At 39.3% G+C, this 13706-nt stretch overlaps 1 protein-coding gene across 2 annotated transcripts in view; it reads right to left on the bottom strand.

The window, feature by feature from the left end:
* Window positions 1–457: 457 nt before the first annotated feature.
* LOC148477475 (collagenase 3-like) overlaps window positions 458–13706 on the bottom strand; it is a 36903-nt gene continuing 23654 nt past the window's right edge. For both annotated transcript variants that reach the window (XM_088456694.1, XM_088456693.1), the window contains 2 exons: window positions 13006–13112; window positions 458–555 (listed from right to left, as the gene is read on the bottom strand). In XM_088456694.1, coding sequence (XP_088312820.1) covers window positions 458–555; window positions 13006–13112 — 205 coding nt within the window. The remainder of the gene's footprint in view (window positions 556–13005; window positions 13113–13706) is intronic.

The raw sequence follows: 13706 nt of genomic DNA on the forward strand, positions 1-13706 counted from the left end.
GATGATCCGGGCATTGCTGTAATGACCAGTGATTGTGTCCCCGCCCCTGTGTGACATCACATGGAGGGGGCATGGCCTGCACAGGGCCAGCAACTAATGTTATATATATCAAATCGGCCCTCGGCAGAAAAAAGGTTCTCCACCCCTGTTCTAGAAGGTGCTAGATAAATAAGTAGAATCTGATTGGTTGCTATGGGCAACAACATAACTTCTAAAAACTCTTACTTTAGGAAATATACCCCCTAGCTTTTATGTCTGTTAGCTTTTAAATAAAGGTCTTCGGTCTCTCACTGACCCAATAAATATAGTGAACACAAGGAAGGAACAATTAGTAGAATACAAAGAAGGCATATGCTTTATTATAAAATTTAAATACCTGAACATTTAACAAAACATATATGTGTCTTGTATATAAATAATACCTGTTATTAGATAAACTTAAAGAATAGACATATTGTTAACACAAGTGTGAGAATTTCTCGGAGACATCTGAAATATAATTATTCCTTGGGTTGTACACAATCTGTGTTTTTTCACGGTAAAAGTAGATGTACCCTGTATGAGACAAGATCATTAACAAACTTACAAGAATGGAAATACATTAAAGCAAGACAATGGTATATAATATATATAATGTCACCATACCTTCCTAACCAATTCTGACGCCAATGCATTGTATAGTAAATAGGACCGTAGCCCTGGGAACCTCACCTGTTACCTATATTGGTCAGCTGACTGCAAGTTGCCTATAGCCGTATACTGAAGTGCAATAAAGAGACTGAGGGGTCCATTTACTAACCAGTGTTAGGAGACAGATTGAAAAGTGATAAGAAAGTGACAAGGTGCCAGCCAATCAGCTCCCAACTGTCATCTCACAGGCTGTGTTTGAAAAATGACAATTGGGAGCTGATCGGCTGGCACCTTATCACTTTCTTATCACTTTTCACTCTGTTTCCTAAAACTGCTTAGTAAATAGACCCCTGAGGGGGAGATTTATCAAATCTTGGAGAGGGATAAAGTGGAGAAGTTGCTCATAGCAACCAATCAACTACGTTCCATTGGTTGCTATGGGCAAGTTCTCCACTTTATTTCTCCCCAAGATTTGATAAATCTCCCCTTGAGTACTCTAGAGCCAAAGGACTGTCAGTAGATCCAGGTAGCATTGTGGGATCTTCCTATTCTGTACAGTATGCGGGGAGCAGTATTGATTAAGAAGGCATTGTCCAAAGTGGACAACCCCTTAAATATTAATTGTATAATATTATATATAGAGTATATGGCACCCTATAGAAAAAATTAAGTTCTGAATTTTCCTATGTCTAATGCTGTTTTACCAGGCAACTTATATTTAGAACACAGCTTTTGTACTGGAAATTATTTATTTATTTATTCTTACAGGCTACCCTGTTATACTCCCAGCTGGTGAACTTACCTTTAATAACCAGAAAGACTACATGGGAAATAGATGGGAATATTACTGGTGTGAGATTTGTTATAAAAAAAAAACAACAACCTGAGAACCGATATAGTAATAATCCAGTATTGCTATATTATATATGCTAAGATAGATGATAACAAATTGATGCAGAGGTGGATGTACACTTGGCTGTGTAGCATATCTGCATGAATTTGCACTGTGCATGCTCGTAAAACGAGTGCAAGCAAATATGACAAAGCAGAGTTTAACGCATTCTACATGTAACACCCCCCTGTGACAGGAGGTGGAGTGATACAGTGCTCTGTTTGTGTGATCTGTCAGTGAAGAAACGGGCGGAGTAATACAGCTCTGTGATTTGTCCTGTCAGAGAATGAGGGGAGGAGGTAAACAGAGAGCTGTGGTGATTCCCGTCAGCGAGAACAACAGGGGGAGAAATCTCATCCACAGCCCATACCCGGTGCCGTAAAATTTGCTGGAGAGGGCAAGATACCCCCAGTTATTTAATGGTGGGAAATACCATACAAAGTAGGTGTGCAAAGAGCCCATATATGAAGAGGGAGAATGGCCCTTAAAACGGGAGCATTAATGACTATAGAGGGGGTGAGTCCCCACATATAAAAGCTCCAAGAAGCCAGTAATGGGAGGGGTCACTGCATAGATGCAGAACTGGTGTAAAGAGACACAGAGCTGTTATAGAAGCACTACTGTGATAAAGCGATGCAGAGCTGCAATAAAGAGATGCAGAGTTATTATAAGGAGATTAATCATTATTATAAAGAGAAGCAGAGCTGTGATAAAGAGATACAGAGATGTGATAAAGAAAAGCAGAGCTGTGATAAAGAGAAGGAGAGCTGTGATAAAGAGATACAGAGCTGTGATAAAGAGATACAGAGATGTGATAAAGAGATGTAGATCTGTGATAAAGAGATACAGAGATGTGATAAATAGATGCAGATATGTGATAAAGAGATACAGAGATGTGAAAAAGAGATACAGAGCTGTGATAAAGAGAAACAGCTGTGATAAAGAGATACAGAGCTGTGATAAAGAGATACAGAGATGTGATAAAGAGATGCAGAGCTGTGATAAAAAGATATAGAGCTGTGATAAAGAGATATAGAGCTGTGATAAAGAGATATAGAGCTGTGATAAAGAGAAGCAGAGATGTGATAAAGAGATACAGAGCTGTGATAAAGAGATACAGAGCTGTGATAAAGAGATACAGAGATGTGATAAAGAGAAGCAGAGCTGTGATAAAGAGATACAGAGCTGTGATAAAGAGATACAGAGCTGTGATAAAGAGATACAGAGATGTGATAAAGAGATACAGAAATGTGATAAAGAGATGCAGAGCTGTGATAAAGAGATATAGAGCTGTGATAAAGAGATATAGAGATGTGATAAAGAGAAGCAGAGATGTGATAAAGAGATACAGAGATGTGATAAAGAGATACAGAGCTGTGATAAAGAGATACAGAGCTGTGATAAAGAGATACAGAGCTGTGATAAAGAGAAGCAGAGCTGTGATAACGAGATGCAGAGCTGTGATAAAGAGATACAGAGCTGTGATAAAGAGATATAGAGCTGTGATAAAGAGATACAGACAGGTGATAAAGAGATACAGAGCTGTGATAGAGATACAGAGATATGATAAAGAAATACAGAGCTGTGATAAAGAGAAGCAGAGCTGTGATAAAGAGATACAGAGCTGTGATAAAGAGACGCAGAGCTGTGATAAAGAGACGCAGAGCTGTAAAGAGATACAGAGCTGTGATAAAGAGATACAGAAATGTGATAAAGAGAAGCAGAGCTGGGATTAAGAGATACAGAGCTGGGATAAAGAGATACAGAGCTGTGATAAAGAGATACAGAGATGTGATAAAGAGATACAGAGCTGTGATAAAGAGATACAGAGATGTGATTAAGAGAAGCAGAAATGTGATAAAGAGATACAGAGATGTGATAAAGAGATACAGAGCTGTGATAAAGAGACGCAGAGCTGTGATAAAGAGACGCAGAGCTGTAAAGAGATACAGAGCTGTGATAAAGAGATACATAGATGTGATAAAGAGATACATAGATGTGATAAAGAGATATAGAGCTGTGATAAAGAGATACAGAGATGTGATAAAGAGATACAGAGCTGTGATAGAGATACAGAGATGTGATAAAGAAATACAGAGCTGTGATAAAGAGAAGCAGAGCTGTGATAAAGAGATACAGAGCTGTGATAAAGAGACGCAGAGCTGTGATAAAGAGACGAAAAGCTGTAAAGAGATACAGAGCTGTGATAAAGAGATACAGAGATGTGATAAAGAGATGCAGAGCTGTGATAAAGAGACGCAGAGCTGTGATAAAGAGACGCAGAGCTGTAAAGAGATACAGAGCTGTGATAAAGAGATACAGAGATGTGATAAAGAGATGCAGAGCTGTGATAAAGAGACGCAGAGCTGTGATAAAGAGATGCAGAGCTGTGATAAAGAGACGCAGAGTTGTAAAGAGACAGAGATGTGATAAAGAGATACAGAAATGTGATAAAGAGATACATAGATGTGATAAAGAGATATAGAGCTGTGATAAAGAGATACAGAGATGTGATAAAGAGATACAGAGCTGTGATAGAGATACAGAGATGTGATAAAGAAATATAGAGCTGTGATAAAGAAATACAGAGCTGTGATAAAGAGATACAGAGCTGTGAAAAAGAGATACAGAGCTGTGATAAAGAGAAACAGAGCTGTGATAAAGAGATACAGAGCTGTGATAAAGAGATACAGAGATGTGATAAAGAGATGCAGAGCTGTGATAAAGAGATATAGAGCTGTGATAAAGAGATATAGAGCTGTGATAAAGAGATATAGAGCTGTGATAAAGAGATATAGAGCTGTGATAAAGAGATATAGAGCTGTGATAAAGAGAAGCAGAGATGTGATAAAGAGATACAGAGCTGTGATAAAGAGATACAGAGCTGTGATAAAGAGATACAGAGATGTGATAAAGAGAAGCAGAGCTGTGACAAAGAGATGCAGAGCTGTGATAAAGAGATACAGAGCTGTGATAAAGAGATACAGAGCTGTGATAAAGAGATACAGAGATGTGATAAAGAGATACAGAGATGTGATAAAGAGATACAGAAATGTGATAAAGAGATGCAGAGCTGTGATAAAGAGATATAGATCTGTGATAAATAGATATAGAGCTGTGATAAAGAGAAGCAGAGATGTGATAAAGAGATACAGAGATGTGATAAAGAGATACAGAGCTGTGATAAAGAGATACAGAGATGTGATAAAGAGATACAGAGCTGTGATAAAGAGAAGCAGAGCTGTGATAAAGAGATACAGAGCTGTGATAAAGAGATATAGAGCTGTGATAAAGAGATATAGAGCTGTGATAAAGAGATACAGACATGTTAAAGAGATACAGAGCTGTGATAGAGAAATACAGAGCTGTGATAAAGAGAAGCAGAGCTGTGATAAAGAGACACAGAGCTGTGATAAAGAGACGCAGAGCTGTGATAAAGAGACGCAGAGCTGTGATAAAGAGACGCAGAGCTGTAAAGAGATACAGAGCTGTGATAAAGAGATACAGAGATGTGATAAAGAGAAGCAGAGCTGTGATAAAGAGATGCAGAGCTGTGATAAAGAGATACAGAGATGTGATAGAGATACAGAGATGTGATAAAGAGATACAGAGCTGTGATAAAGAGATACAGAGATGTGATAAAGAGAAGCAGAGCTGTGATAAAGAGATACAGAGATGTGATAAAGAGACGCAGAGCTGTGATAAAGAGACGCAGAGCTGTAAAGAGATACAGAGCTGTGATAAAGAGATACAGAGATGTGATAAAGAGATACAGAGATGTGATAAAGAGATACAGAGCTGTGATAAAGAGATACAGAAATGTGATAAAGAGATACAGAAATGTGATAAAGAGATACATAGATGTGATAAAGAGATACAGAGATGTGATAGAGAAACAGAGCTGTGATAAAGAAATACAGAGCTGTGATAAAGAGAAGCAGAGCTGTGATAAAGAGATACAGAGCTGTGATAAAGAGACGCAGAGCTGTGATAAAGAGGTGCAGAGCTGTAAAGAGATACAGAGCTGTGATAAAGAGACGCAGAGCTGTGATAAAGAGACGCAGAGCTGTAAAGAGATACAGAGCTATGATAAAGAGATACAGAGATGTGATAAAGAGATGCAGAGCTGTGATAAAGAGACGCAGAGCTGTGATAAAGAGTGCAGAGCTGTAAAGAGATACAGAGCTGTGATAAAGAGATACAGAGCTGTAAAGAGATACAGAGCTGTGATAAAGAGATACAGAGATGTGATAAAGAGACGCAGAGCTGTGATAAAGAGACGCAGAGCTGTGATAAAGAGACGCAGAGATGTGATAAAGAGATACAGAGATGTGATAAAGAGATACATAGATGTGATAAAGAGATATAGAGCTGTGATAAAGAGATACAGAGATGTGATAAAGAGATACAGAGCTGTGATAGAGATACAGAGATGTGATAAAGAAATATAGAGCTGTGATAAAGAGATACAGAGCTGTGATAAAGAGATTCACAGCTGTAATAAAGAGAAGCAGAGATGTGATAAAGAGATGCAGAGCTGTGATAAAGAGACGCAGAGCTGTGATAAAGAGATACAGAGCTGTGATAAAGAGATACAGAGCTGTGATAAAGAGAAGCAGAGCTGTGATAAAGAGATACAGAGATGTGATAAAGAGATGCAGAGCTGTGATAAAGAGATATAGAGCTGTGATAAAGAGATACAGAGATGTAATAAAGAGATACAGAGCTGCGATAGAGATACAGAGATGTGATAAAGAGATACAGAGCTGTGATAAAGAGAAGCAGAGCTGTGATAAAGAGATGCAGAGCTGTGATAAATAGATACAGAGATATGATAAAGAGATATAGAGCTGTGATAAAGAGATACAGAGATGTGATAAAGAGATACAGAGCTGTGATAAAGAGATTCAGATCTGTGATAAAGAGAAGCAGAGATGTGATAAAGAGACGCAGAGCTGTGATAAAGAGACGCAGAGCTGTAAAGACATACAGAGCTGTGATAAAGAGATACAGAGCTGTGATAAAGAGATGCAGAGCTGTGATAAAGAGAAGCAGAGATGTGATAAAGAGACGCAGAGATGTGATAAAGAGACGCAGAGATGTGATAAAGAGATGCAGAGCTGTAAAGAGATTCAGATCTGTGATAAAGAGAAGCAGAGATGTGATAAAGAGAAGCAGAGCTGTGATAGAGACGCAGAGCTGTAAAGAGATGCAGAGCTGTGATAAAGAGATACAGAGCTGTGATAAAGAGATACAGAGCTGTGATAAAGAGATATAGAGCTGTGATAAAGATATACAGAGATGTGATAAAGAGATACAGAGCTGTGATAAAGAGATACAGAGCTGTGATAAAGAAATACAGAGCTGTGATAAAGAGATACAGAGCTGTGATAAAGAAATACAGAGCTGTGATAAAGAAATACAGAGCTGTGATAAAGAGATTCAGAGTTGTGATAAAGAGAAGCAGAGATGTGATAAAGAGACGCAGAGCTGCAATAAAGAGATGCAGAGTTATTATAAGGAGATTAATCATTATTATAAAGAGAAACAGAGCTGTGATAAAGAGATCTAGAACTGTGATAAAGAGATGCAGAGCTGTGATAAAGAGAAGCAGAGATGTGATAAAGAGATGCAGAGCTGTGATAAAGAGATGCAGAGCTGTGACAAAGAGATACAGAGCTGTGATAAAGAGAAGCAGAGATGTGATAAAGAGAAGCAGAGCTGTGATAAAGAGATACAGAGCTGCAATAAAGAGATGCAGAGTTATTATAAGGAGATTAATCATTATTATAAAGAGAAACAGAGCTGTGATAAAGAGATCTAGAGCTGTGATAAAGAGATGCAGAGCTGTGATAAAGAGAAGCAGAGATGTGATAAAGAGATGCAGAGCTGTGATAAAGAGATGCAGAGCTGTGATAAAGAGGTGCAGAGCTGTGATAAAGAGAAGCAGAGTTGTGTTAAAGAGGTGCAGAGCTGTGATAAAGAGGTGCAGAGCTGTGATAAAGAGGTGCAGAGCTGTGATAAAGAGGTGCAGAGCTGTGATAAAGAGAAGCAGAGATCTGATAAAGAGGTGCAGAGCTGTGATAAAGAGAAGCAGAGATGTGATAAAGAGATGCAGAAATGTGATAAAGAGATACAGAAATGTGATAAAGAGATACATAGATGTGATAAAGAGATACAGAGATGTGATAGAGATACAGAGCTGTGATAAAGAAATACAGAGCTGTGATAAAGAGAAGCAGAGCTGTGATAAAGAGATACAGAGCTGTGATAAAGAGACGCAGAGCTGTGATAAAGAGATGAAGAGCTGTAAAGAGATACAGAGCTGTGATAAAGAGATGCAGAGCTGTGATAAAGAGACGCAGAGCTGTGATAAAGAGACGCAGAGCTGTAAAGAGATACAGAGCTATGATAAAGAGATACAGAGATGTGATAAAGAGATGCAGAGCTGTGATAAAGAGACGCAGAGCTGTGATAAAGAGTGCAGAGCTGTGATAGAGATACAGAGATGTGATAAAGAAATATAGAGCTGTGATAAAGAAATACAGAGCTGTGATAAAGATATACAGAGCTGTGATAAAGAGATTCACAGCTGTAATAAAGAGAAGCAGAGATGTGATAAAGAGATGCCGAGCTGTGATAAAGAGACGCAGAGCTGTGATAAAGAGATACAGAGCTGTGATAAAGAGATACAGAGCTGTGATAAAGAGAAGCAGAGCTGTGATAAAGAGATACAGAGATGTGATAAAGAGATGCAGAGCTGTGATAAAGAGATATAGAGCTGTGATAAAGAGATACAGAGATGTAATAAAGAGATACAGAGCTGCGATAGAGATACAGAGATGTGATAAAGAGATACAGAGCTGTGATAAAGAGAAGCAGAGCTGTGATAAAGAGATGCAGAGCTGTGATAAATAGATACAGAGATATGATAAAGAGATATAGAGCTGTGATAAAGAGATACAGAGATGTGATAAAGAGATACAGAGCTGTGATAAAGAGATTCAGATCTGTGATAAAGAGAAGCAGAGATGTGATAAAGAGACGCAGAGCTGTGATAAAGAGACGCAGAGCTGTAAAGACATACAGAGCTGTGATAAAGAGATACAGAGCTGTGATAAAGAGATGCAGAGCTGTGATAAAGAGAAGCAGAGATGTGATAAAGAGACGCAGAGATGTGATAAAGAGACGCAGAGATGTGATAAAGAGATGCAGAGCTGTAAAGAGATTCAGATCTGTGATAAAGAGAAGCAGAGATGTGATAAAGAGAAGCAGAGCTGTGATAGAGACGCAGAGCTGTAAAGAGATGCAGAGCTGTGATAAAGAGATACAGAGCTGTGATAAAGAGATACAGAGCTGTGATAAAGAGATATAGAGCTGTGATAAAGATATACAGAGATGTGATAAAGAGATACAGAGCTGTGATAAAGAGATACAGAGCTGTGATAAAGAAATACAGAGCTGTGATAAAGAGATACAGAGCTGTGATATAGAAATACAGAGCTGTGATAAAGAAATACAGAGCTGTGATAAAGAGATTCAGAGTTGTGATAAAGAGAAGCAGAGATGTGATAAAGAGATGCAGAGCTGCAATAAAGAGATGCAGAGTTATTATAAGGAGATTAATCATTATTATAAAGAGAAACAGAGCTGTGATAAAGAGATCTAGAACTGTGATAAAGAGATGCAGAGCTGTGATAAAGAGAAGCAGAGATGTGATAAAGAGATGCAGAGCTGTGATAAAGAGATGCAGAGCTGTGATAAAGAGATACAGAGCTGTGATAAAGAGAAGCAGAGATGTGATAAAGAGAAGCAGAGCTGTGATAAAGAGATGCAGAGCTGCAATAAAGAGATGCAGAGTTATTATAAGGAGATTAATCATTATTATAAAGAGAAACAGAGCTGTGATAAAGAGATCTAGAGCTGTGATAAAGAGATGCAGAGCTGTGATAAAGAGAAGCAGAGATGTGATAAAGAGATGCAGAGCTGTGATAAAGAGATGCAGAGCTGTGATAAAGAGGTGCAGAGCTGTGATAAAGAGAAGCAGAGTTGTGTTAAAGAGGTGCAGAGCTGTGATAAAGAGGTGCAGAGCTGTGATAAAGAGGTGCAGAGCTGTGATAAAGAGGTGCAGAGCTGTGATAAAGAGAAGCAGAGATGTGATAAAGAGGTGCAGAGCTGTGATAAAGAGAAGCAGAGATGTGATAAAGAGATGCAGAAATGTGATAAAGAGATACAGAAATGTGATAAAGAGATACATAGATGTGATAAAGAGATACAGAGATGTGATAGAGATACAGAGCTGTGATAAAGAAATACAGAGCTGTGATAAAGAGAAGCAGAGCTGTGATAAAGAGATACAGAGCTGTGATAAAGAGACGCAGAGCTGTGATAAAGAGACGAAGAGCTGTAAAGAGATACAGACCTGTGATAAAGAGATGCAGAGCTGTGATAAAGAGACGCAGAGCTGTGATAAAGAGACGCAGAGCTGTAAAGAGATACAGAGCTATGATAAAGAGATACAGAGATGTGATAAAGAGATGCAGAGCTGTGATAAAGAGACGCAGAGCTGTGATAAAGAGTGCAGAGCTGTAAAGAGATACAGAGCTGTGATAAAGAGATACAGAGCTGTAAAGAGATACAGAGCTGTGATAAAGAGATACAGAGATGTGATAAAGAGACGCAGAGCTGTGATAAAGAGACGCAGAGCTGTGATAAAGAGACGCAGAGATGTGATAAAGAGATACAGAGATGTGATAAAGAGATACATAGATGTGATAAAGAGATATAGAGCTGTGATAAAGAGATACAGAGATGTGATAAAGAGATACAGAGCTGTGATAGAGATACAGAGATGTGATAAAGAAATATAGAGCTGTGATAAAGAAATACAGAGCTGTGATAAAGAGATACAGAGCTGTGATAAAGAGATTCACAGCTGTAATAAAGAGAAGCAGAGATGTGATAAAGAGATGCAGAGCTGTGATAAAGAGACGCAGAGCTGTGATAAAGAGATACAGAGCTGTGATAAAGAGATACAGAGCTGTGATAAAGAGAAGCAGAGCTGTGATAAAGAGATACAGAGATGTGATAAAGAGATGCAGAGCTGTGATAAAGAGATATAGAGCTGTGATAAAGAGATACAGAGATGTAATAAAGAGATACAGAGCTGCGATAGAGATACAGAGATGTGATAAAGAGATACAGAGCTGTGATAAAGAGAAGCAGAGCTGTGATAAAGAGATGCAGAGCTGTGATAAATAGATACAGAGATATGATAAAGAGATATAGAGCTGTGATAAAGAGATACAGAGATGTGATAAAGAGATACAGAGCTGTGATAAAGAGATTCAGATCTGTGATAAAGAGAAGCAGAGATGTGATAAAGAGACGCAGAGCTGTGATAAAGAGACGCAGAGCTGTAAAGACATACAGAGCTGTGATAAAGAGATACAGAGCTGTGATAAAGAGATGCAGAGCTGTGATAAAGAGAAGCAGAGATGTGATAAAGAGACGCAGAGATGTGATAAAGAGACGCAGAGATGTGATAAAGAGATGCAGAGCTGTAAAGAGATTCAGATCTGTGATAAAGAGAAGCAGAGATGTGATAAAGAGAAGCAGAGCTGTGATAGAGACGCAGAGCTGTAAAGAGATGCAGATCTGTGATAAAGAGATACAGAGCTGTGATAAAGAGATACAGAGCTGTGATAAAGAGATATAGAGCTGTGATAAAGATATACAGAGATGTGATAAAGAGATACAGAGCTGTGATAAAGAGATACAGAGCTGTGATAAAGAAATACAGAGCTGTGATAAAGAGATACAGAGCTGTGATAAAGAAATACAGAGCTGTGATAAAGAAATACAGAGCTGTGATAAAGAGATTCAGAGTTGTGATAAAGAGAAGCAGAGATGTGATAAAGAGACACAGAGCTGCAATAAAGAGATGCAGAGTTATTATAAGGAGATTAATCATTATTATAAAGAGAAACAGAGCTGTGATAAAGAGATCTAGAACTGTGATAAAGAGATGCAGAGCTGTGATAAAGAGAAGCAGAGATGTGATAAAGAGATGCAGAGCTGTGATAAAGAGATGCAGAGCTGTGATAAAGAGATACAGAGCTGTGATAAAGAGAAGCAGAGATGTGATAAAGAGAAGCAGAGCTGTGATAAAGAGATGCAGAGCTGCAATAAAGAGATGCAGAGTTATTATAAGGAGATTAATCATTATTATAAAGAGAAACAGAGCTGTGATAAAGAGATCTAGAGCTGTGATAAAGAGATGCAGAGCTGTGATAAAGAGAAGCAGAGATGTGATAAAGAGATGCAGAGCTGTGATAAAGAGATGCAGAGCTGTGATAAAGAGGTGCAGAGCTGTGATAAAGAGAAGCAGAGTTGTGTTAAAGAGGTGCAGAGCTGTGATAAAGAGGTGCAGAGCTGTGATAAAGAGGTGCAGAGCTGTGATAAAGAGAAGCAGAGATGTGATAAAGAGGTGCAGAGCTGTGATAAAGAGAAGCAGAGATGTGATAAAGAGATGCAGAGCTGTGATAAAGATATGCAGAGCTGTGATAAAGAGGTGCAGAGCTGTGATAAAGAGAAGCAGAGATGTGATAAAGAGATGCAGAGCTGTGATAAATTGGTGCATAGATGTGATAATGAGAAGCAGAGCTGTGATAAAGAGATGCCGAGCCATTATAAAGAAAAGCAGAGCTGTTATACAGAGAATCAGAGCTGTGATAAAGGTAAGCTGAGTTGTGATAATAAGAAAGGCAAACCTATACAATATAAAGCCATAGGGGCCTATTCATTAGCGATAATAGCCCAGTAACCATGAGGAAATGCTAGCTTCCGCATATTTTAGTTACCGGGCCATTTATCATCAGGGGTCCGGTAGAACCAACTGGTATTCAACAAACTCTGAAAACTAAAAGAACAAGGGCCACCTTCAGACAGCATTTGTTCTCGGATCCCCTATGGGAAGGAGTTCCGGGGATGCGAAGAGGGATCCGAGCGGATCCCTCTGCCACCTCCTCACTACTTCCCGGCAGATTTGCGCATGAGTGACCTCAGGTCAAGCATGCATAGCCAGGCCATCGGGGAGGAGGTAAGTAACGCAGCTACATCTGTAGCTGTGATACTAACCGAGGGAACAGCTGCTTTTTGGAGCAGCTGTCCCCGCACAGGAGCATTGATGAATTGCTTCGGTGTCAAGTTGCCCCCGCTGCGAGTTGGATACTTAAGTATCCCTCGAAGCGAGATGATTATTTAATCATAGGGGGCCATACGGCCTCCACTGATGAATAGGCCCCATAAAGACATAATTCAAGATCTGTCATTCAACAGAGCAGAGGACAGGTGGAAGAATAAAAAATTACCTGTGGACTCTCTACAAATATATGTAAAACAAGTGGTGCCCCCTGGAAGTTCAGAAGACAAGTAAAGCTTTTGTGGCTCATTGCTTATCTGTAAATTGTAAGCTAACTTACCGTTCTCATGGATGTAGGCTGCGTCTACATTTTTCCCAATGCCGGGGAATTGTGACTCCAGAGGCACAGGGAATCCACTCTCCATCAGGTTTTGTCTTTCATCATACCTACATAAATAACAGTGGGAAAGATGGTCAAAGTCATTTCACAGTGGTGACACTAGTACACATAGCGAGGCATTCAGTGCGATGGCATGAGATGCATCCAGATCGGCCATATGAAGGAACTTTGCGACCAAAATCTTCTCTACTTTACCCTCGCACCCCAAAAAGGCTGTGTGCGGTATAAGACAGTTATCGCACCTAATTGTATTATTCCCCCATAAACAGAAAGTGCTTCAGTGATACACTTCCTGTACATCCTCCATATCCTAATGCAGGCTATAATGGAATAATGTGAGGAGAGGGGCAGATGGAACATGAAATGCAGGGTCTCCGGCAGCACAATGTGGAAATCAACAACATTTGTACATCATTAAGAAATGTTAATTTTCTCCCTGGACAAGGCTAAACCGGCAGCCTCCCTGTGATTGTTATATGTAACCATGAGCCGAGGGAGACAATGGGCCTTATGGAATGACGCTGGAGATGCAGGCACCGGCGTGATCCTGGATAGTTAGACTGTATATTTTTTTTACTTCTGGACCAGGAATACTGAATGGGATGCGGGAAATAGGAACAAATAAACCAGATACAGAAGAC

This window comes from Taudactylus pleione, unplaced genomic scaffold (assembly GCF_031769625.1).
Source record: "Taudactylus pleione unplaced genomic scaffold, aTauple2 ptg000711l, whole genome shotgun sequence".
Taxonomy (NCBI): domain Eukaryota; kingdom Metazoa; phylum Chordata; class Amphibia; order Anura; family Myobatrachidae; genus Taudactylus; species Taudactylus pleione.